Source organism: Panicum virgatum, chromosome 1K (genome assembly GCF_016808335.1).
Source record: "Panicum virgatum strain AP13 chromosome 1K, P.virgatum_v5, whole genome shotgun sequence".
Lineage (NCBI taxonomy): Eukaryota > Viridiplantae > Streptophyta > Magnoliopsida > Poales > Poaceae > Panicum > Panicum virgatum.
Genome location: NC_053136.1, coordinates 55,802,252 through 55,823,582, shown reverse-complemented (window position 1 = coordinate 55,823,582; position 21,331 = coordinate 55,802,252). Strand labels below are relative to the sequence as shown.

The window sequence follows — 21,331 nt, the reverse complement described above, 5'->3', positions numbered from 1 at the left end:
TTTTTCTTCATCTTCTTCTACTACCGTTGAAAGGAAGAAGAAGAAAACAAATGAAGACCGGAGGACATGAAATGGTATCGAAAAGTTATAAAGTAATTTTTATAATTGTAATTTTTTTTCACAGCTGTATATTATATTTCCTACATTTCACAATCACTCTATTCGCTGCAACCAGCCAACAATATTTTTCTCTCACACCAAACCAGCACCAGACACCAATCAGCCAGTCAGTAGTATTTTTCTCTCACAATAAATCAACACCAGCCACGGCTAGCCGAACAGAATGAATATGTGCATGTTCCGCTTACCTAGACCTTATGACAGTATGTGTGTAATTTTTAAAAAGAAATATTTAGCTTTTGAGCATCCTAAGTAAACGGACCAGACTAGCACTGTGAGATAGAGGCAGCGGAAACTATATATATATATATATATATATATATATATATATATAGGGTCAGAGTTACAGTAACCAAATGTCTTAGAATGTTACAAATCAGTGACCGAAAAAAGGAGCAGATAGATCATTATATTAGAAAACCAGGCTCAAGGACGAAACACAATTTCTTTGTCTCTGAAGAGGCAACGATCAGTCACCGGAACCGGATACAAAATCTGCATTCAGGAAATGCAAATTGCTTGGCACAAAAATGCAAGCAATTGAACACACACAAAAAAGGCGCCATTTGCAAAACTATTCATGTTTTTAGGTCCAATGCACGTTTGCCCTTAATTTTTTTAACTTTGCATGTTTGCTTTTGTTTTTAGTCTTCCAGTTGCAAGATTGCCCCTGTTATATTGCAAAACAGTCTGGGACAGTCTTGCAACAAGAAGACTAAAAACAGAGGTAAACATGCAAAGTTAAAAAAATTAGGGTAAACGTGTAGTTGGACTTCAAAATAAAGATCGCCTTGCAATTTTCAAAAAAAAAAGGGGGCAAGAGATATCTTAAACGTGCAAGCAAAGGCTTCTAGAGGGTGGCATGGCCCGGTGTTATCCTGATTTCCTGATCCCAATCCGTGCCATGCCGACGCCGTTGCCGTACGCCGGATAAACACCCGTCGCTTGCTTGCCTGCCGCTACGTGCCGGTGCCGCGCCATAAGAGCAAACACCCAGTTCAATTCTCCTCCGCAACCTCCCACCTCCCCTCCGCCTCCCTCCCCTTCGCTTCGATAACCCCAACGCGCGCGCGCGCGGGCGGCACCGAGCCAGCCAGCCATGGAGAAGGCGATCGACCGGCAGCGGGTCCTCCTCGCCCACCTCCTCCCCTCCTCGCCGTCCTCGCAGCCGCAGCTGGAGGTGAGCTCCTTCCTTGATCTGCTGCTTGGTTTTCGTTTGGTTCGTCTCACTGATTTGGCGGTGCCGGCGGGTGTTCGCTGTTCAGGCGTCGGCGTGCGCGGCCGGGGACAGCGCCGCGTACCAGAGGACCTCCTCCTTCGGAGACGATGTCGTCGTCGTCGCGTAAGCCTTCTTCCTACAGTTTTTTTTTTCCTTCTCTCCTCCCCCCTCTTTCTTAGGGAGTACTCCTATTTCAGTATTGCCTTGTTTAGGACAACTCACTCTTCGACGTGCTGACTGATGGGAAGTTAGAAACAGAAATTATTACCGATAAGGACAACGCTATGCTATGCAGAGACAGACGAACTCAATTAATCAAAATGTTCAGAACAGAAAACTTAGCAACCCCGATTGCAAGGCTCTGCTGCTTTGGCCCTTTAAGTATCAATTATTATGCTGCCTGCATATGTGTATCGATTGACGGATACTATACCTCTTCCTTGCGTGCTGTCTCACTGCAGTGCATACCGCACGCCGATATGCAAGGCCAAGCGAGGAGGTTTCAAGGACACGTACCCAGAGGACCTCCTTACTGTTGTTCTCAAGGTTTGATTTTGTTATCTTATTTCTCTTCTAGTTTTTCCTACAACGGGAACTTGTTGGCTGTGCTTAAACATAAGAGTTTTCATTACAGCTGGTTGACTGTGCTTAAATTGTCCATGTTCTGTTACTTTTGTTTCCCACCTGTAGGCTGTTCTGGACAACACTAAAATCAATCCAAGTGACATTGGTGACATTGTGGTTGGGACGGTGCTAGGTCCAGGTTCGCAGCGTGCAAATGAGTGCAGAATGGCTGCTTTCTATGCTGGATTCCCTGGTAAATCCCTATGTTTGCAACCATGGCACCCTCGTACTCGTATGAAGAAGAGGATTCTACCTTCTGGGCAAAATTTCACTATCCCATTTTGTTGGTGTAGAAACTGTTCCTGTGAGAACTGTCAACCGACAATGCTCATCTGGGTTACAGGCAGTAGCTGATGTTGCCGCCGCTATAAAGGCTGGTTTCTATGACATAGGTAATTGCAGTATTCTGAATATACACACTAGCTTTGCTGCTGTTATTTTGTTTCAGTGCTGAATATGACTACTTTTCCCCCCTCCAAACAGGGATTGGTGCTGGTTTGGAATCCATGTCGATAAATTCCATTGCTTGGGAAGGACAAGTAAACCCAAAAGTAAGGATTATAAATCACATTGTATATTGTTATGGATGTTTTTGTTAAGAATTATAAATCACATATGCTCAAAAAAAGAATTATAGATCACATTGTTTATTGATATGTATGTTTTTGTTATTTCTATAACACATTTTTCTCTACAGATAAGTGCATTCCAGAAAGCACAGGATTGTCTTCTGCCCATGGGAGTTACTTCTGAAAATGTTGCTCATCGATATGGTGTCACCAGGCAAGAGCAAGATCAGGCTGCTGTGAGATCCTTAGGCACAAACTGTTTCAAATTGATCATTTCTTTCTTTCAAATAATATGGTAACTAAAGCTTTGTGTTTTATCAGGCCGAGTCTCATAGAAGAGCTGCTGCAGCCACAGCTTCTGGAAAATTCAAGGATGAGATTGTCCCTGTCCCAACAAAGGTAAGAGGCATTGAAATTTTGTTTCCTAACCCTCAGCTCCTAGACACTAGCAACAGTTAATCTAGTTTTTTAACTGTGTTAACTTAGCAGTAACTAATATGCTTATTGTCAGACCAATTTTTCAGTCTAGTTATCTAGGAAAACAGAAACTGTTTGAATGATCGTTATTAAAAAAAAACTCGGCCGGGTGGGGAAAGACCGCCCCACCGGTATTAACTTAAGAAGAAGCCTCGGCTTCCCCGACCGAGAAAATCCCCGAACCCTGGCCCCGCCCTGACACTGGGAGACGTAACCCCTGGGAACTGTGCCTGGGCCATGTAAGGGTCCTCAAGCCGACCTGGGCCGTCTCACAACCAGTGCTTTGGCACACGGGGCCAGCGAGGGGATTTTTTTTACCCTCAGCCTGAAATTCGCTCCCACGGGGAGTCGAACTCAGGACTTGAGGGGTGCCGCCGGAGTGACTAACCAACTAGGCTAGCATCCTTTGGCTTTGAATGATCGTTATTATAAGCATTCGCTGACGCTTTCCATATTGTGCAGATCGTTGATCCTAAAACTGGAGAGGAGAAGAAAGTTGTGATATCTGTTGATGATGGAATTAGGCCTGGCACCACAGCATCTGGATTAGCAAAGCTTAAACCAGTTTTCAAAAAGGATGGGACTACTACTGCAGGTATTGCAGAAGAGAACAATTTTCATTAATACTCCCTTTGCATACAGAGTTTTTTTTTTTAACTCGCTACTGAAACAACATCTGATAAATGATTCAAACTGTGTAGGCAATTCTAGTCAAGTAAGTGATGGTGCTGGAGCTGTTCTCCTCATGAAGAGATCTGTAGCTCTGAAGAAAGGACTTCCTATTCTTGGTGTTTTCAGGTACCTCGTCTTTCCATATATACATACATACATACAACATCTTCATTAGTTCAAATTGTGTTTATCATCATTGTTTTGACCTATTTTTCCTCAATACATAGTTACACTTAAATTATTTCTTGACATATCTATTAGGAGCTTTGCTGCTGTTGGAGTGGACCCAGCTGTTATGGGTGTTGGTCCTGCTGTAGCCATTCCTGCTGCAGTGAAGTCTGCTGGCCTTCAGATAGAAGACATTGATCTCTTTGAACTGAATGAGGTCTGTCTCTCTCTCTCATAATCAACATATTTTCTCTCATCTATTAACGATATCTGATTACCAAATTATATCTGCTTGCAGGCATTTGCCTCTCAATTTGTCTATTGCTGCAACAAGCTGGGACTAGACCGATCCAAAGTAAATGTGAATGGAGGCGCGATTGCCCTTGGACACCCTGTTGGTGCAACAGGTAACCGAACAACTACTTGTATGCGAGATTGTCAGGAAATGGACTGACATTAGTATCTGTTACCAGATCATCTGAGCAAAGTCACCTAAGCTGGTAATTCCATTTCGTTATTCAGGTGCGCGGTGTGTGGCTACTCTTCTGAACGAAATGAAGCGCCGAGGAAGAGACTGCAGATTTGGTGTTATAACCATGTGCATCGGTTAGAACTATTATCTCCATCATGCTCGTCGTTAGACACTCACATTTGTATAAGTACAAAGGCAGAGAATGTGTAATGAGTAAAGTCAATTTGACCATGTTGCACTGTGGTGCATGCAGGATCTGGGATGGGTGCAGCAGCTGTGTTTGAGCGGGGAGACACGGTGGATGCACTCTCCAACGTGCGGGATGCCCAGTCACACAATTTTCTATCTAGGGATGCAAAGTAGAATTGCAGAAACATTCTTATCTATCTCAAGGCATCGATCACAGTACCATCCTAAAGCATAATACGGAAACCCATATGTTTATTTTCACAGAAACTATGTATACAAGGAATAAAGGGCATCATATGGTATCTTGTTGTAGCCACCCTTATAGATGAAAAAGAGAAAGAAAAGGGTGTTGTAACCAAACAGCTCAATGTTCTGAGCTTATTCTCTTGCTGGTTTGTTTCCGGATCGGAAGAGAAATGAATTCCACCATATTGCCTATGACCTTATGTACTTGGACCAAAAGGATAAATAGAGCACCTTTGTTCACCGGGATGATTGGGAATTGCAAATCTGTTTTGATGCATGCTGATAGTTATTTCTTGTTCATTGGGCTGGAAGCTGGATGAACTTGTACCGTGTTCCGGCCTTGGATACAGCTTTCCTGTGGGGCCATTTGCGGTTAGGTCATGTCTGAAATGGTCCCATCTTTAACCGTAAATTTTGATGGGTTCATGCCTTCATGGCATCGCCTTGTGAGTTGTGAGTGGGGTGGTAATGGGCCATGGTCATAATGGACTCTTCACAGTTCAATATGGTCCTTAAATTTTTTAGCTCAAAGTTGTATAAGATTAGAGTTCAGTCTTTTTAGGTCTCGGCATTTAGATTTTTTAGGCTAAAATATAGGGCCCTTTACCACCTCTAGTGAGCAAGGATTCGAAGCCTACCGCAAGATTGGAAGGGGTACAATTATTGTGAATTCATTTTTTTTCGTTTTGAACTGATGTGAAGTTTATTAGCTCTGCAAAAGGTAGTACAATTTAGAATCCTTTTGTAGACTTTCTTTCCTAATCTTCCATACTTAGCCTCTTAATTGATACTTCACTTCCTAACTTCCTATCATCCTATGTTAAACATTTTTTTCTCTTTGGCCATCAATCTATATCTATATCTATTTCTAAAACAAGCAAGGTTTTCACTTAAATTTTTATTTTGGTCCGTCTTGTGTTATTGACAGTTGGACCTTAGTCCATTCCGTATGCGAGTCGGACCAGCTCTCCGTCCACGACTCAATCACGTAGATCCCTACACATTAACGTACGGACATCTATACATATCCGATACTTATAATTTTATTTAAATCACCTAGCAATTTTAAATAGAGAAAGTTAAATATGAACTTTCTAGCATCATTTTTACATATCAAAGTTTAAAATATTAATTTAGGATAAATCTAAATGTAGCTACTATATTTTAGAACTAGGAGAGTATATTGCTATCCAAATACTCCATGACCCAAGATTACAAAATTCTGCATGTAGGCCCCAAAGCTAACCACAATACGAACGAGAGAAGCGTAAACGGGAAGTACGCTTTCGTTGCTGCGATGTGAAGATTCCTGGCAAGGCGCATTCAGTTGCATTCTCAAGGATCCCCAATTTCCTTCTGCTCCTCCACAACTAGATCGGTGACAGAACCGCTTGCTGAGCAGCAGGATCGAGCGGACAGCGGGGCAGCCAGGCGGGAGGCGCACAGGCGCGGCGGCGGCGATTGCACGGGCAGCGACGCCGTGGATCTCGGCGATGCTTTGCGGGCGGGCGTGAAGGGCGTGCGCAAACGAGCTGAGGCGTCCGATTCCCTGCGCCTGATCCTGAGCTCGGTTGCCTGAGCCAGCGGCGATGAGTGGCAGCGGTGGAGGAGTCGGCAGCGGTGCCGGCGGGAGCCCCAACAACACGGAGTGGCGCTTCAACCAGACTCTCCGCAACGTGCAAGGGTAAGCCGATCGTTCCTCCCTCGCGCGAGCCTTTCCCCATCTCCGATCTGATTGTGTCCAAACGGGACGGCTGTAGCTTTGCTTAGTGTCAGTACACTGGTACAGTTCCTAGGTTTCATATTCCGAAGAAATGTTCATCATCTGTTCCTTGTTATCTATACACCATGGGCATTCAAATTTGTTAACTCTGTTATTCAGAAATAACCAAATGGCACTTTTACAACCTGTATACTCGCAAGCTTTGTTACTCCCATCAAGATGCCATAGTGATGTTTTGATTAAACATATATTAATGTTCCTAGACATCGTGTACCCTATCTGCGTGTAACCTTAAAATGATCTTCGGCTGCTATTGTCCAAACTCTTTGTCAGCATGCTCAAAGGACGCAGCTTTCCCGGAAAGGTTTTGCTAACTCGGAGATCTGAGCCTCTTTCCCCTCCTGATTATTCTCCAAGATTTGAGAGTGAGAATGATGAATATGAGCACAAGGAAGGTTCACAGGAGGTAATGTGATATTACTTTGATTGCTTTTGACATGTATAGAAGATGTATTGTAACTGATGGAGTTGACATTGTGCAGGGAGAAGGCCAGGCACCTGGAAACTCATTTGACAGTGCAAGTGCAAAGAAATCAAATATTCTGTCAACAAGTAGCTCAAATTCATTACCAGATGCCCAAGGGCTAGTTTCTGGGGCTAGAGCTACAGATTCTGCAAGAATTGATAAATTCACAAAGGAACTCTCTAGGCCAGCTGTTATATTAGGTATGCAGACTATTCTTTGTAGTATATTATTTTGAGTTTATCGTCAATTTTGCGTGAGATAGTTTGATCTCAGAAGTTAACATTACAGTAACATTCTTATATTAGGCATGGCTGATCATCTCTAATTTTCTATTCGGATGCTTTTGCATTGTTTTGGTCAGGAGGGCAAACATCAAAAGTATTAAAATTTATGTACAGTGATAATCTGATGAGTGGCTATTCCTTGTATTTTATGGAAGCTATGTTTTTTCGCTTCAGTTTATCAATTAAGCTTGCTTTTGTTGATGATATAAAGTTACTTGAAATACAAGGAAAACTAGCATTTCAGAGTATCTTGATTCTTCTTATACCCACAAACCATGAAGTCATGATATGTCTATCTCAGGTCAGAGCTGATAAATCATAAATCAAGAACTCTTGCATATAAATGAAAGCTCTTTTGATTTTTTTTCCTTTTAAAAAACTTTAATATATTTTGGTTCTTCAACATAATGTAAAATTCAGTTTGATATCTGCAATCTATCCTCCATTATGTAGACAATTTGCGTGAATTATCTTGGAGTGGTGTGCCGCCATATATGCAACCTAATGTATGGAGGCTTCTTTTGGTGAGTAGAGATGCTTGGTGTAAAGATCGCAGAACTTCTTTTGAATATTGTTTCCCAAATTTTGAATTTAATATAGCTGGCTACAGGGTTATGCACCACCTAATAAAGATAGACGAGAAGGTGTTCTAACAAGAAAAAGACTAGAGTATGTGGAATGTGTTTCTCAATACTACGATATCCCGGATAGTGAACGCTCGGATGAAGAAATTACTATGCTTCGCCAGGTAACGTTTTGGGCTTACAACTTATTGACTCATTCCCTCACCCTATTTTCTCCAAATCAATCATCTTATGGTCACTTTTTGGCCTGCAGATTGCAGTTGATTGCCCAAGAACTGTACCTGATGTTACCTTTTTTCAGAATCCTCAAATTCAGAAATCTCTCGAGCGCATTTTATATACATGGTAATGTGTGAACTTGGGTGGCTTGTTTTCTTTCTTTTTGGGTGGTGGTGGTGGTGGGTTCATTAACTGAAAAATATATCTCTTTTCCAATTTTGATTCACTATTTTCCTCCTGATGTCAGCCTGCTGTATGCAAATATGCTTGTTTCCGTTGTGGGTAATACTACATTTGCGAAGTTCTTCTTTATACATTGCAAGTCAATATCTTTATGTGGGAAAACATGGTAAAATGGGTGTATTTTGCATTAAACTTGCTCTTGTATTAATTCCTTTAGTTTGTTTGGCATGGATAAAGACTTCTTTATCTTGACATCTGTTTGGATCTTAATGCTGAACACTTTCCTTCTTGCACTAGCATGATTATTTGTTTCCTTTGAAATAGATTCAGTCTCACCTCACCCAGATGTAGACTGATTCTGTCAGGACCAGTAACTTCTACATCTTTTGGAACTTTCGTATTTTTGGTCCCTGTGCTAGGACATCTCCCATATTTGGTGCACTTTTTCTTAACACTTATATGTATTGTTTTTAATTTTAAGTTTGTTTGCAGTAACATGGTTCTTGTAGCCAAATTATCATCCACGCACAGACCCATTCTGTTGGTGCACACATGGCTTTTACTAATATTTTTTACCTTTGGCGTTGTTATTTGTATTGAATATGACTGGTGTTGTATTTAAGCTTTTCTCCATCGTTCTGATATGGGGATTTCAGGGCTATTCGTCACCCAGCAAGCGGCTACGTCCAAGGAATAAATGACCTTGTCACGCCATTCTTGGTCGTGTTCTTATCTGAGCACCTAGAGGGCAACATGGACAGTTGGTCCATGGACAATCTTTCGGCACAGGACATTTCTAACATAGAAGCAGACTGCTATTGGTGTCTCTCGAAGTTTCTTGATGGAATGCAGGATCATTACACATTTGCACAACCAGGAATTCAGCGGCTTGTTTTTAGATTGAAGGAACTAGTTCGTCGTATAGATGGTAATGTTCCACTGATTCTCATGTATTGCCACTTCTTGTTCCACTTTCTAGCAATTTTGTCTCCATTCTTCAACTCTCATATATAATTGCCCTTCTGATTAAAATAATTGTGGTGTCATGACGGAATTTTAAGGATTTCTAGGACCCTTCTGTGGAGATAAACAGTATATATACTTGTAGAACCATTAACTTGAAATTGCTAGCCACTGATTGTTTATGACATGATCTGCTCGTAATTTAGTAGGGCTTTTTTTCTCCTTATACTGGAAAAATACTTATTCTGTACCTCATATTTTGTATTATATGCAGAACCTGTATCCAAGCACATTGAAGAACAAGGACTAGAGTTTCTTCAATTTGCCTTCCGTTGGTTCAACTGCCTTCTGATACGGGAGGTTTGCCCTGTTACACTAGATGACTTGATTATATATTTCATGTACCATTAAAAGAGTTGCCAACCTGTCTCAATATCCATGTAGATACCTTTTCATCTTGTCACGCGCCTGTGGGATACATATCTTGCTGAAGGAGATTATCTGCCAGATTTTCTTGTGTACATCTCGGCTAGTTTTTTGTTAACTGTAAGTCTTGTTTGCAATATGTTAATGTGCTTTTATTACACCGGTAGCATTTTGAGTTCCTGATAGCTTGAAACCCTCTCCCCCATCAGTGGTCGGACAAGCTGCAGAAACTGGATTTTCAGGAAATGGTGATGTTCCTTCAGCACCTTCCCACAAGGACCTGGGCGCACCACGAGCTTGAGATGGTCCTCTCCAGGGCTTACATGTGGCACACGATGTTCAAAAGCTCTCCCAGCCACCTTGCCAGCTAGGAACCTCAGTTGGGTGTCTGTAAGAAGCAACAGGCCTCATGTTCCTGCCTTGGAGTTGTTCTATATCGCCGTGCTAGGGCTTCTGGGTCTATTTTTGTCAAGCACATTATATTGGTTGTATCCCTCCGATTTGTATATTTTACTGAGGAATCGAGACCTGTGATGGAAATCAAAGGAGAATAGTAGCCATTGTATTGTTTGCCACTTTGGTAGCTTGAGGCATATCAAATTATCTTTCCTCTTTGTTGTTATGCACGGCAAGGTTTATATGCGGCGCAAGAAGAAGGCCCAGGCGCCATCGGCCGTGCCGGACGGGGAACAGCTGGCCAATAAAAGTGGCTAGGTTTTAGGAGTTTGTTTCCTTGTTAGTCGGATTGTGTCAAGAGATAGAGTTTGAGTTGGTTACGTAGTCTTAGCATTATATATAGTCTTTAGCTTGTAACTTGGGATGATCATCAATCAAGTATCTTCCACATACCGTTTCTCCTGCGTTGAAGGGAGCAGTCCTGCCCTCTGGTTGCCGCGCCGCCACGACGGCGTCGGAAGGGTCTTCCTCCCTCCAACATCCCCGTCCATAACAATCTGGTATCAGGGATGCTGGGTGACGATGTGGATGCAGCGGAGTCCCTCAACAAATCCATCCAGAAGCTCTCAGATCAGATGACCAGCCTCTCCAAGGATTTCAAGGCCTTGAAGCCGCTCATCCCGGCGGTGAACGAGCTGGTCAAGCTGCCGCCTGCGATGAAGTCACTCGCGGGCTCGGTCAAGGACGCCGAGCAGCAAACCGTGGCCCTCAACTTGGCGGTATCCAAGCTCGAGGGCTCCGGGTCAAGCAAGATCGCCAAACATTCTGGCAAGGAGAAGAAAAAGCAGATCAGGCCGGTGGACGGCGATGATGCGGAGTATGGGCCATCCGAGTCCGAGGGCGGGGGTGGCGATCCGTCCGACCCATCGTCCTCCTCCGAGGGGTCACGTTCGCCATCACCGCGTCGTCACCGTCGTGTGGACCGTGACCGGGACGCTCGCCGCCGTTTCCGTGGCGAGTACGAGGAAGACCGGCTCCCGACGCGAGTCCTAAAGATTGACTTCCCGACGTTCGATGGATATGGTGACCCATTGATCTGGCTAAATCGCTGCGAGATCTATTTTCGAGGCAAAAAACCCCGTCACGTCGGCGCGTATGGATGGCATCCCTGCACATGATGGAGTCGGCACAGCTGTGGTACTACAAGTATGAGATGAACAACGGCGAGCCGTCGTAGCGCGATTTCGTCCGGCTCGTCCAGAAGCGGTTCGGGCCAACCATGACCGACACACCGCTGGGGAGCCTTGCCCTACTACGCCACGCCGGGAATGTCGTTGACTACTCTAACAAGTTCATGCACTTGGCATGTCGCGAGGCGGAGCTCTATGAACTCCAACAGGTGTATCTCTTTGTGGCTGGACTCCAGGAGCCGGTGAAGACTGACGTGGGCCTCCGATCGCCCAAGATGCTGGACGACGCCATCATGTACGCCCGGGCGTACGAACAGCGCCAGTCGGCGCGACCGCCGTGGCGCCCGTCGCCCCGGACTGCCATGCAGACCAGCGCCTCAACCACAACAACGGAACACACGACAACACCGGGCTCGGGGGGCTCGATTCCACCACGGGGCCCCATCCGTCGTCGGCTCACGCCGTCTGAGATGGATCAGCGGAAGAAGGACAGCCTCTATTACTTCTGCGACGACAAATACGTTCCCGGCCACAGATGCAAAAAGCTCTACCGAATGGAGCTCGTCGCGGACCACGACCAGGACGACGACGACCAGGAGGGGGAGGCGAGCGACGGAGAGCACTCCCTGCATGCACTCCTCGCCCTTCAGACCCCTCTCGCCGCAGATGGTCCGGTGGTCTCCGTCCGAGCGTTCACGGGTGTGTGTTCTCCCCGGTACCGCATGCTGAAGCTGCACATCCACCTGGGCGGCCTCAAGCTCGTGGCGCTCGTCGACACGGGCTCCACCAACAACTTCATCAACGAGCGCGTGGCGGCGCATCTCGGCTTGACCACCCTACCCGGCACCGGCTGCAACGTCCGGATCGGCAATGGTGACCACGTTCGGAGCACGGGGGTCATTCCGGGCGTGCCGGTGGTGGTGGGTAGCCTCGCAGCGGACGAACGCTTCGACGTCTACTTGCACACCCTTCCGCTGGGTGGCTACGATGTGATCCTCGGCGTCGAGTGGCTCGGCACGCTGGGGCCGGTGCTCTTCGACTTCCAACGCCAGACCATGTCCATCGCCAGAACCGACCATCGCGTTCTGTGGACGGGCCTGGATGGTCCTACAGTACCAGTGTTCTACGCCATAGACGAACATCTCGACGACCTGTTGCGGCTGCCCCTCGACGATTATGCAGCAGTGTTCCAGGAACCGCACGGCCTGCCTCCGGAACGTCGCCACAGCCACCGTATTCGCCTGGTGGCCGGCACCGACGCGATTGCGGTGCGCCCGTACCGCTACGCACACCTGTGGAAGGACGAACTGGAATGCCAGTGCGCCGACATGCTCCGACAGGGGATCATCCGTCCAAGTTCATCAGCGTTCTCCTCTCCGGTCCTACTAGTACGCAAGCCGGATGGGTCCTGGCGTCTCTGCATCGACTATCGCGCGCTGAACGCGAAGACCCTCAAGGATATGTTCCCCATTCCCGTGGTGGAGGAGCTTCTCGACGAACTTCGGGGTGCCATGTTCTTCACAAAATTAGACCTCCGCTCGGGGTACTATTAGGTTCGCATGTTCGAGGGCGACATCGACAAGACGGCTTTCCGCACACACCAAGGGCTGTTTGAGTTCTTGGTCATGCCGTTCGGGTTGTCGAACGCGCCGGCTACCTTCCAGGCGTTGATGAATGAGGTACTCCAACCGTTTCTCCGGAAGTTTGTATTGGTTTTCTTCAACAACATCTTGATCTACAGCACTTCCCGAGCCGAGCATCTACGCCATGTCCGCCTCGTCCTCGACACCCTGCGCCAGCACCAGCTGTTCCTCAAGCGCGGCAAGTGTACCTTCGCCCAGACGTCTGTCACGTATTTGGGCCATGTGATCTCGGAGCATGGCGTGGCCATGGACCGCGGCAAGGTTGACGCGGTGCTGGCATGGCCCCAACCCCGTTCAGTCCGCGGCTTCCTCCGCCTCATGGGCTATTACAGGCACTTCATAAAGGACTACGGGGCCATCGCGGTTCCCTTGACGAAGCTGCTACGGAAGGAGGCCTTCCACTGGACAGAAGAGTCCACGGCTGCCTTCCGGGCTCTCCAGAATGCGCTCACCTCCGCCCCGGTGCTCCAGCTGCCGGACTTCTCGCAGTCCTTCGTCGTGGAGTGCGATGCATCGGGGTCGGGATTTGGGGCGGTGCTGCATCAGGAGGGCGGGCCGATCGCCTTCTTCAGCCGACAGATCGCGCCGCGACACTCCAAACTTGCCGCCTATGAGAGGGAGCTTATCGGTCTTGTCCAAGCGGTGCGCCATTGGTGGCCTTATCTCTGGGGCCGGGAGTTCGTGGTGCGCACGGACCACTACAGCCTCAAGTTTTTGCTTGACCAACATCTTGCCACGATCCCACAACATCAGTGGGCAAAGCAAACTTTTGGGTTTTGATTTCAGGGTGGAGTACAAGCCAGGCGCCCAGAACGTGGTGGCGGATGCGCTGTCACGTCGCGATGCTGATGGCGAGGGCGAGCTGGCTGCGCTTTTTGCTCCGTCCTTCCAGCTCTTCTCCGAGCTTCGGGACGCGGTTGTGGCTGACGCGTCCTTGGCCGAACAGCGCAGCAAGGCGGATCAAGCAGCGAATGGGTGGAGCTGGGTCGATGGCATGTTGCTCCGCCATGGCAAGATCTACGTACCGGCTTCACTGGACCTCGCTGACACACTGATCGCCCAGGCACATGGCACGGGTCATGAAGGCACACAGAAGACACTACTTCGCCTACGTGCCAACTTCGCCATCGACCGAGATCGCGTACAAGTGCGTGACTTCGTCCGGCGCTGCGATGTGTGCCAACATAACAAGACCGAGCACCTCCGTCCGGGCGTCCTCCTACAGCCTCTACCGGTTCCGTCGACGGTATGGGCTGACATCGCCATGGATTTCGTTGAAGGTGTACCACGTGTGAACGGCAAATCGGTCATCCTTACGGTGGTGGATCGGTTTTCGAAGTATGCTCACTTCATGCCGCTTGCACACCCCTACACGGCGACCTCGGTGGCGCGCGTGTTCTTCGACAAGGTGGTGCGTCTTCACGGGTTGCCGGCTTCTGTCGTCAGCGATCGTGACCCGGTCTTCACCAGCTCTTTTTGGCGCGAGCTGTTTCGGCTGTCCGGAGTGCAGCTGCAGTACTCTATGGCGTTTCACCCCAGTCGGATGGACAATCGGAGGCGACGAACAAGATAATCATGATGTATCTGCGGTGCTTGACGGGGGATCGACCGCGGCAGTGGCTCAGATGGCTTCCATGGGCGGAGTATTGTTACAACTCCTCTTACAGGCCTCCATCAAGACATCACCGTTCAGGGTCGTTTACGGCCGTGGCCCGCCTACCATCGCGGCATACGGGCCTGGCGACTCCAAACTGCCGGCGGTGGAGTAGCAGATGTTGGAACGTGATGAGTTCCTTGCTGAGATCAAGGACACATTGGAGCAAGCACAACAGCAGGCCAAATCTCAGTATGACAAGACCCACCGGCACGTGGAGTTTCAGGTGGGGGACTGGGTGCTCTTGCGTCTATTGCACCGGCCGACAGCGTCACTCGATACTCATGGACGAGGGAAGCTAGGCCAGCGTTACTTCGGCCCGTACAGGGTGCTTGAGCGGATTGGCTCTGTAGCGTACCGTCTTCAGTTGCCGGTGGGAGCACGCTTGCACGATGTGTTCCATGTGGGTCTTCTCAAGCCTTTCATCGGAGAGCCGCCATAGCAAGTTAAGCCATTGCCTCCAATACATCACGTCCGTGCATGCAGTGAACCAGAGAAGGTGCATGCAGTGAACCAGAGAAGGTGCTCCGGGGCCGGCTGGCTCGAGGCACATATGAGTTGCTTGTCCAGTGGAAGGGTGCTGATGCTACGGCTGCTTCATGGGTACCACTTTCTAAATTTCGCAGTCTTTATCCGACGTTCCAACTCGAGGACGAGCTGCTTCTCTAGGGGGGAGAGATGTTATGCACGGCAAGGTTTATATGCGGCGCAAGAAGAAGGCCCAGGCGCCATCGGCCGTGCCGGACGGGGAACAGTTGGCCAATAAAAGTGGCTAGGTTTTAGGAGTTTGTTTCCTTGTTAGTCGGATTGTGTCAAGAGATAGAGTTTGAGTTGGTTACATAGTCTTAGCATTATATATAGTCTTTAGCTTGTAACTTGGGATGATCATCAATCAAGTATCTTCCACATATCGTTTCTCCTGTGTTGAAGGGAGCAGTCCTGCCCTCTAGTTGCCGCGCCGCCACGACGGCGTCGAGGTGGCGTCCGAAGGGTCCAGGGCCGTGCCACTCTACCTCTCACGAGTACAATCTACGACATCTTTCTCCCTCCAACATCCCCGTCCATAACATTTGTACCTGATAGGCTGATACACACACAGTTACTCCAATCCAACAACATGAGATGCTCTTTTTTTCTGACCAGCTACTTGTAGCTTCCGGGATACTGTATCCTTTCTTGTGCTGGGGTGTGTTTAGATACCCCAAACTCCTCCCAACTTTCCAAACTTTCCATCACATCAAAATCACATCGAAACATTAAATATAGCAAATGACCCATGCATGGAGTACTAAATGTAGGTAAATAAAAAAACTAATTACATAGTTTTGATGTACGTTGCGAGATGAATCTTTTGAGCCTAGTTAGGTCATGGTAGGATAATATTTACCACAAACAAACGAAAAGTGCTACAGTGCGCTACAGTGTCTGATGTGGCTTTTTCATCCACCTTTTCGTGGATCTAAACACACCCCTGGTATCAGATTCTGGTCGAGCTGAACCAGAATGTTTCAGTGTATCCCTTTGGAAATTGTGTTCTTTTTTCCCCTTTCAGTACCCAACCAACCCAAGAATTCGTGGCAGTTCCACTCCCAAGGGATTTTGAGCTATGCAAACATGGGTTGTGGTGGTAGCTGCTGCTAAAGCTCTGGTCAAAAGGAGGCCCCAGGCGCACTAGCGGTCTGCAGAGACATGAAATGATACAGGGGACCTTTCCGTCGGGGTCGGGGTGCATAAATAAACTAGGAAATTACAGAGGGAGATGATTAGGCAAGATGGACATGATGGCCGGCCCTGATGCAGGATCTTGGGCGCCATCATCGCGAATCGTGGCGCATTTGCATTTTTTTACACTTGCAATTTGTAGAGAGGGAGCTGGGAGTATTGGTTGGTGGGCCTGCTCCCTTGCTGCGAGACACACATCTCCGTCTTGTTGGTACGGTCCGCACGCACGGGCCGGCCGTCTGGTACTCGCCTAGAGCATGAGCATGATGGAATTCCCATCTCAAACCCTGACTGTCCTTTTCGGTAAATAAAATTTAGACAGCGTGGGGTGCCCATTTTGCTGAATTTTGATCAGTCGACCGCCGAATTCGGGATCGTTCAAAGTTGAATTATCATTTCAGAACCTCGCAAAAAAAATCATTTCAGAAGAGAGGGTACAGGAGAATGTAAACATGACTGGAACGAAAGCCCTTTTTTCCTTGTTTCTTTTTCTTCTTTCTTTAAAAAATATCGATTATTTTTCTAGTGAGAAGAAAAGAAAAAGAAACAGTAGAAGGTGAAGACGGTGACACTCCAGGTGACCAAGAAGATGGACCGTCCTGTGCAAGGAGGCGGAAGGACTAGACTCTAGAGGTGCTCTTGCTCAAGCTGGAGGAGAGGGCACCGAAGGCTCACATGGAGTATTAAATATAGATAAAAAATTAATTACACAGTTTGCGTGTAAATTGTGAGATAAATCTTTGGTCTAATTGTGTCGATTTGATAATATGGTGCTACAGTAAATATTTGCTGATGATGAATTAACTAGACTTAATGAATTCAACAAACGAGCTACTATTCGACTCTTCCCCCCGCGTCGCCCCCACGTGGGCGACAAGAGCGGCGGCGGCTGGGCCCGGTGGACGGCGGCCGGCGCGTGGGGCCAAAGGGCGGCGCGGCTCCCTGCGGCCTGGGAGCGGGGACGATGGCGCGACTGCTGGGCGGCTGCGGCGTCCTGTGTGGGGACGTGCAGGCCTGCGCGGCGGCGGCGGCAATGCTGCGGCGCGTGGCGGCCGGTGTGCGGGGCCAGCGTGAGGCAGGAAGAGGCACGGCCTGGCCGCGGGAGGAGGCCGCGTAGAGGAGATGCGGCGCGGGGCGGCGTGGTGGAAGCGCGGGGCGGCCGCGCGAATGGCTTGAGGGAGGTGCGGCGCGGTGACGGGGACTGTGGCCGGCGCGCGGGGCCATGTGCGCGCGCGGCAGCGGCTGTGGAGCAGTGGCGCGAGGAGGAGATGCGGCGCGGGCCGAGGCCGGGTCGCGCGTGCTGGCGGTTTCTGCCCGGCCGGGAGGAGGTGCGGTGGTGCGGCGTGCCGGGAGGAAGTGCGGTGGTGCGGTGTGGCGCCGGCGCGTTGCCAGGTCACGAGGACGGCGGAGGGAGATGGAGCTTTGGCAACGGGTTTTGTGGAGCTGCGACAGTGGCGTCCCTCGGTTGGGGCGGCCGCAGTGATGGTGCCGGCTTGAGGCGACGAACGCGTGCAGTGGGGTGCCGGCACTCCGGGCGAAAGCCCTCGCCAGATTCATTCTGGTGAAATGGTGGCGGCGCCTCCGGGCGTCGCTCTCCCTGTTGAGGGCGCCATTTTGGAGTTGCAACCCTCCTGCACGAGGTCTCTGGGTGAAAACCCGGTCCAGCTCCTGGACGAGCGACGGCGGCGCCTGTGGACGTCGTGACCTCCTTGGATGCGTTGTCTCTAGAGACACCGTTCGGCGACTTGGCCGGCCTGCTGCTCGCGATTTGCTTCGACCGCTGGTGACAAATCTGTCGGAGGGCGTGCGGAGAAGGGGTTGCCTACCTCACGCCAAGATGTCTGCTCTTCTGTTGGTGGCCGGGGGTCATCACTCGGCTGTTATTCGCCTGCTTGCAGTCTTCCGCGGCGCCTGGAGCTGCGTGGCAGTCTCCAGTGCGGTGCGGGACAGCGTTTGAAGGCCGGCGCTAGCGGCAACGACAATCAGTGACGACTTGGCCTGCAGCGGATCGCGGCGGGGTGTTCAGCACGGCTGAACCCTTCCGGCGCGGTACAACGTCGGAAGACGGCGCGGGCGACTTCTTCGGTCTTCTGGCTCGAGGGCGGCGTCTTCGTGCGACGGGGAAAGCAACGTGATGATTTCGAACCACGGCGGTGGTCTGGCGGCTTGGTTCAGTTCCCGAGGGGGCGGAGCACCTCTTCTTGCTGCCTCGACGGCAATCCCTGAAACGAGTACGGAGCGTGATGCCGTGTGGCGGTTTGGAGGTCCCCGCACACGAGAGTGGCGTGCTGAGTGGTGGGTTGGAGGTCCCCGCGCACGCGAGAGAGGCATCCAATGGCGGAAGTGGCGAGGCCCCCGCACGTTGGGTTGCTCCGGACTTGGTGTTTTTCATGCCGTCGGGCGGTCGGTTTGGGTACAGCAGCACTGCGGCGTTGGGTCCTGCACGGCAGTGGCCTCCTGGTGTGGTGGTGTCTGCCCCTTATGCTCTTTTATCAACGCTGGAACACTTCAGATGTTTCGATAACCGCAACAATGCGATTGTGGGTGGAAGCTGCGGTTGTGCTTTTTCTCCTCTGTCGACGTTGTGAATAGAGTTTGGCCGTGTTGATGTCCCATTCCAACCGGTCAGTGAGTATAGTTGAGCGGTAATCTGTGTTGACGTCTCAATCCAATCGGGTGAGTTTGTTGTTTTCTTTTCTTTTTATTTCCTGCCTATAGCCTTCCAGGGCGTAGTCTTGTATTTTTCTTCTATATCAATAGAAACGCACTCGTCGAGTGCCGTTCGTTAAAAAAATAGACTTAATGAATTCATCTCACAGTTTACGGACAAAATTTGTAATTTATTTTATTATTAGTTTAAATTTAATACTTTAAATGTATGTCTCATTCTTTAAAAAACAGTAGAAGAGGCCGGTCCAGCTAGGACAAGCTGCAGCAGTGTATGCAATGCAATGAGATGCGCACGTACGGGATTTGGTTGGTTGGGTGAACTCGTGCGGATCAGCGATATGGGTAGGAATGGATTGATTTCATGGTGATTACTCCATTACATTAAGGGCAGGCAGAGGAGTTAATTAGCTACTCCTACAGAGAGGCATAGTGGTGGGGACACAAGACTCGGTCGACAGCAGAGAGAGAAGAATTAAAGGCTGGCTGTCTGGGCGGGCACGGGGTCAACAGTTGCCGCGCCCACCCTTGTCGGCTTGTCGGGGCCCGGCCACTCGCGCGGGGCCCGGCCGGCCCCACGCACTATCTCTCCGCTTCCGCTACACGCACGCAGCACAATCCAGCCACAAGAAGAGGAGAGCCGAGATTATTTATTAGAGCAAGTATTATAGTGAACTAAAAACAGATTGAATAATGAGGTAGAAAAGAGAGAAGAGGAGAGAGAGAGGTAGTGGACTGTAAGTTTAGACCAGTCCCAACCTATAGTGTTTATAGACAGTGTTTATAGACAGTGTCTATACCGCCACATAAATAAGACACTATATTTAGAAACTACATCTCTCAATGCATAGTTTCTTCATATAGATCAATAATTAATACTTACTCAATTATTCTCTCTTCTATCAACCAATCATATTTGTTGTTTAGTTATCACGAGGACATTACTCTCTTCCAATGCAAAATTTGCTAGTGTCTAGTGCATAGATTTTTGTGTAGAAACTGAGTCTTGTATGAGATCCAGTTTCTTCATCTCTCCACTCTCTCTCTCATTTAATTTAGTGCCACATAAGCTAAACATTCTAGGTGGCAGTGTAATTAATGCTATGGACACCATCCTAGGTGGAGAGTGCCAGCTTTGATACAAGAATCAAGAAAATTTCTGAGATAGACAAGTGGGCCATATATTAATAGTGGGGAGCTAAATCACTATACAAGTGGACTGAGAGATAAGCTGCAAAGAGTCTTGCAGCCACCAATGGGCTAAATTATTAGCCTTGCTCTTAGTGCTATCTATCAAGGTGCAAATATTGAGTCATTTTATAGTGGTCAGGAGGATCGAGCGACGTGAGCCATCCATTTTCCCCCAACCATTGTAAATTGATTGGTAAATATTTATCCACACAAATAGTGAAATACTAGAATACTCCCTTCATTCACACAAGGAAGTCTTATTTGGGATAGGTACAATGACCAAAATAAAAAATGCTGCTTATCCTACTTATTTTGACATTATTTATCTAGTGAAAAGAAGTGATCATTAATGCTTAAATCTCATAAATAAATTGTCTTCAGTGTCTTTCCTGCATGCAGCCGGTTTTTATCCATAGGCACACGGAGTCGAAACATTATGTTGTTTTCCAAGGCACGAGTTTTCTCAAATAAGACTATCAATTTTGAATTTTTCTAGATTTTAAAATAAAACAATCATATGTGAATGGAGGGAGTAGCAAGCAGCTCTTGCACATCCTCATATTTTTATAAGAAGGAATTGTGTCAACTGTGAAGCTGGTGGAGGCCAAACAATTATATTGTTAGCCGCCCAGTCAAATATAATGATGCACCGAGGAATCTTTGTTAGACGATGGCTCCGTGTGATTTTTGGAAACCCCTCAAACTTGTTTGCATTTTCTTCTTTTCCTAAAGTGAAAGTGCATGCTGACAGGCTCTTGTTGTTTTGTTTTCCCCTTTTGGTAGTAACCTCCTCTTCCACCATTGAACAGACTGACAGTGCTCGCTCGTAGTATCAATTGGTTCAGGTTCCGCCGTTCAGGGGGGGCCGGCCGGCAATGTGATGGGTAGGGGCGCCACCGTACGTACTATCACCAGTAGCTATTACCGGGGCCCTTTCCGTCGTCTTCACTCTTGACTCGAGAACGATGGTCGTCGATGGACATGGAGGAGCGAGACTTGAGTATGAAAGACTTAAAAAAAAGCTAAGGGGGCGCTGCTGCTTGCTTCTTGGCAACCTAACCGAGAGACAGAGTGGCAGGTTAACCGGCCGGTGTGGCCTTGGAATGATTTACCTATATATCCACAGCCCGGGTGCCAACAAATCTGCTCCGCGTTGTCGCCCACTAAGACGCATCATTCACATTGCTAGCAACGTAATCCCTCC

The 21,331-nt window shown here is 48.4% G+C and overlaps 2 protein-coding genes across 2 annotated transcripts; both read left to right on the top strand.

The window, feature by feature from the left end:
* Nucleotides 1-498: 498 nt before the first annotated feature.
* Nucleotides 499-5,012, top strand: LOC120646600 (3-ketoacyl-CoA thiolase 2, peroxisomal-like). Its single transcript, XM_039923078.1, has 14 exons — nucleotides 499-1,300; nucleotides 1,386-1,462; nucleotides 1,801-1,885; nucleotides 2,030-2,156; nucleotides 2,257-2,355; nucleotides 2,447-2,514; nucleotides 2,661-2,768; nucleotides 2,854-2,931; nucleotides 3,472-3,604; nucleotides 3,711-3,807; nucleotides 3,943-4,066; nucleotides 4,148-4,256; nucleotides 4,372-4,455; nucleotides 4,575-5,012. The coding sequence occupies exons 1-14, from the start codon at nucleotides 1,220-1,222 to the stop codon at nucleotides 4,682-4,684; spliced, it is 1,380 nt and encodes a 459-aa protein (XP_039779012.1). The 5' UTR covers nucleotides 499-1,219; the 3' UTR covers nucleotides 4,685-5,012.
* Nucleotides 5,013-5,993: 981 nt separating this feature from the next.
* LOC120646616 (GTPase-activating protein gyp1-like) lies at nucleotides 5,994-10,273 on the top strand. The gene is made up of 10 exons (XM_039923079.1): nucleotides 5,994-6,440; nucleotides 6,813-6,945; nucleotides 7,022-7,205; nucleotides 7,743-7,813; nucleotides 7,900-8,037; nucleotides 8,127-8,218; nucleotides 8,932-9,203; nucleotides 9,513-9,598; nucleotides 9,683-9,784; nucleotides 9,874-10,273. The coding sequence occupies exons 1-10, from the start codon at nucleotides 6,346-6,348 to the stop codon at nucleotides 10,033-10,035; spliced, it is 1,335 nt and encodes a 444-aa protein (XP_039779013.1). The 5' UTR covers nucleotides 5,994-6,345; the 3' UTR covers nucleotides 10,036-10,273.
* The last annotated feature ends 11,058 nt before the right edge of the window (nucleotides 10,274-21,331 follow it).

Excerpts from the sequence above, each read along its gene's own strand:
- LOC120646600 (XM_039923078.1), top strand. The coding sequence starts at position 1,220 with ATGGAGAAGGCGATCGACCGGCAGCGGGTCCTCCTCGCCCACCTCCTC. Across the intron at positions 2,515-2,660 it reads AAGGACAAGTAAACCCAAAA|ATAAGTGCATTCCAGAAAGC; the intron begins GTAAGGATTATA and ends TTTTCTCTACAG. Across the intron at positions 3,808-3,942 it reads CCTATTCTTGGTGTTTTCAG|GAGCTTTGCTGCTGTTGGAG; the intron begins GTACCTCGTCTT and ends CATATCTATTAG.
- LOC120646616 (XM_039923079.1), top strand. The coding sequence starts at position 6,346 with ATGAGTGGCAGCGGTGGAGGAGTCGGCAGCGGTGCCGGCGGGAGCCCC. Across the intron at positions 7,814-7,899 it reads ATGTATGGAGGCTTCTTTTG|GGTTATGCACCACCTAATAA; the intron begins GTGAGTAGAGAT and ends AGCTGGCTACAG. Across the intron at positions 9,599-9,682 it reads ACTGCCTTCTGATACGGGAG|ATACCTTTTCATCTTGTCAC; the intron begins GTTTGCCCTGTT and ends ATATCCATGTAG.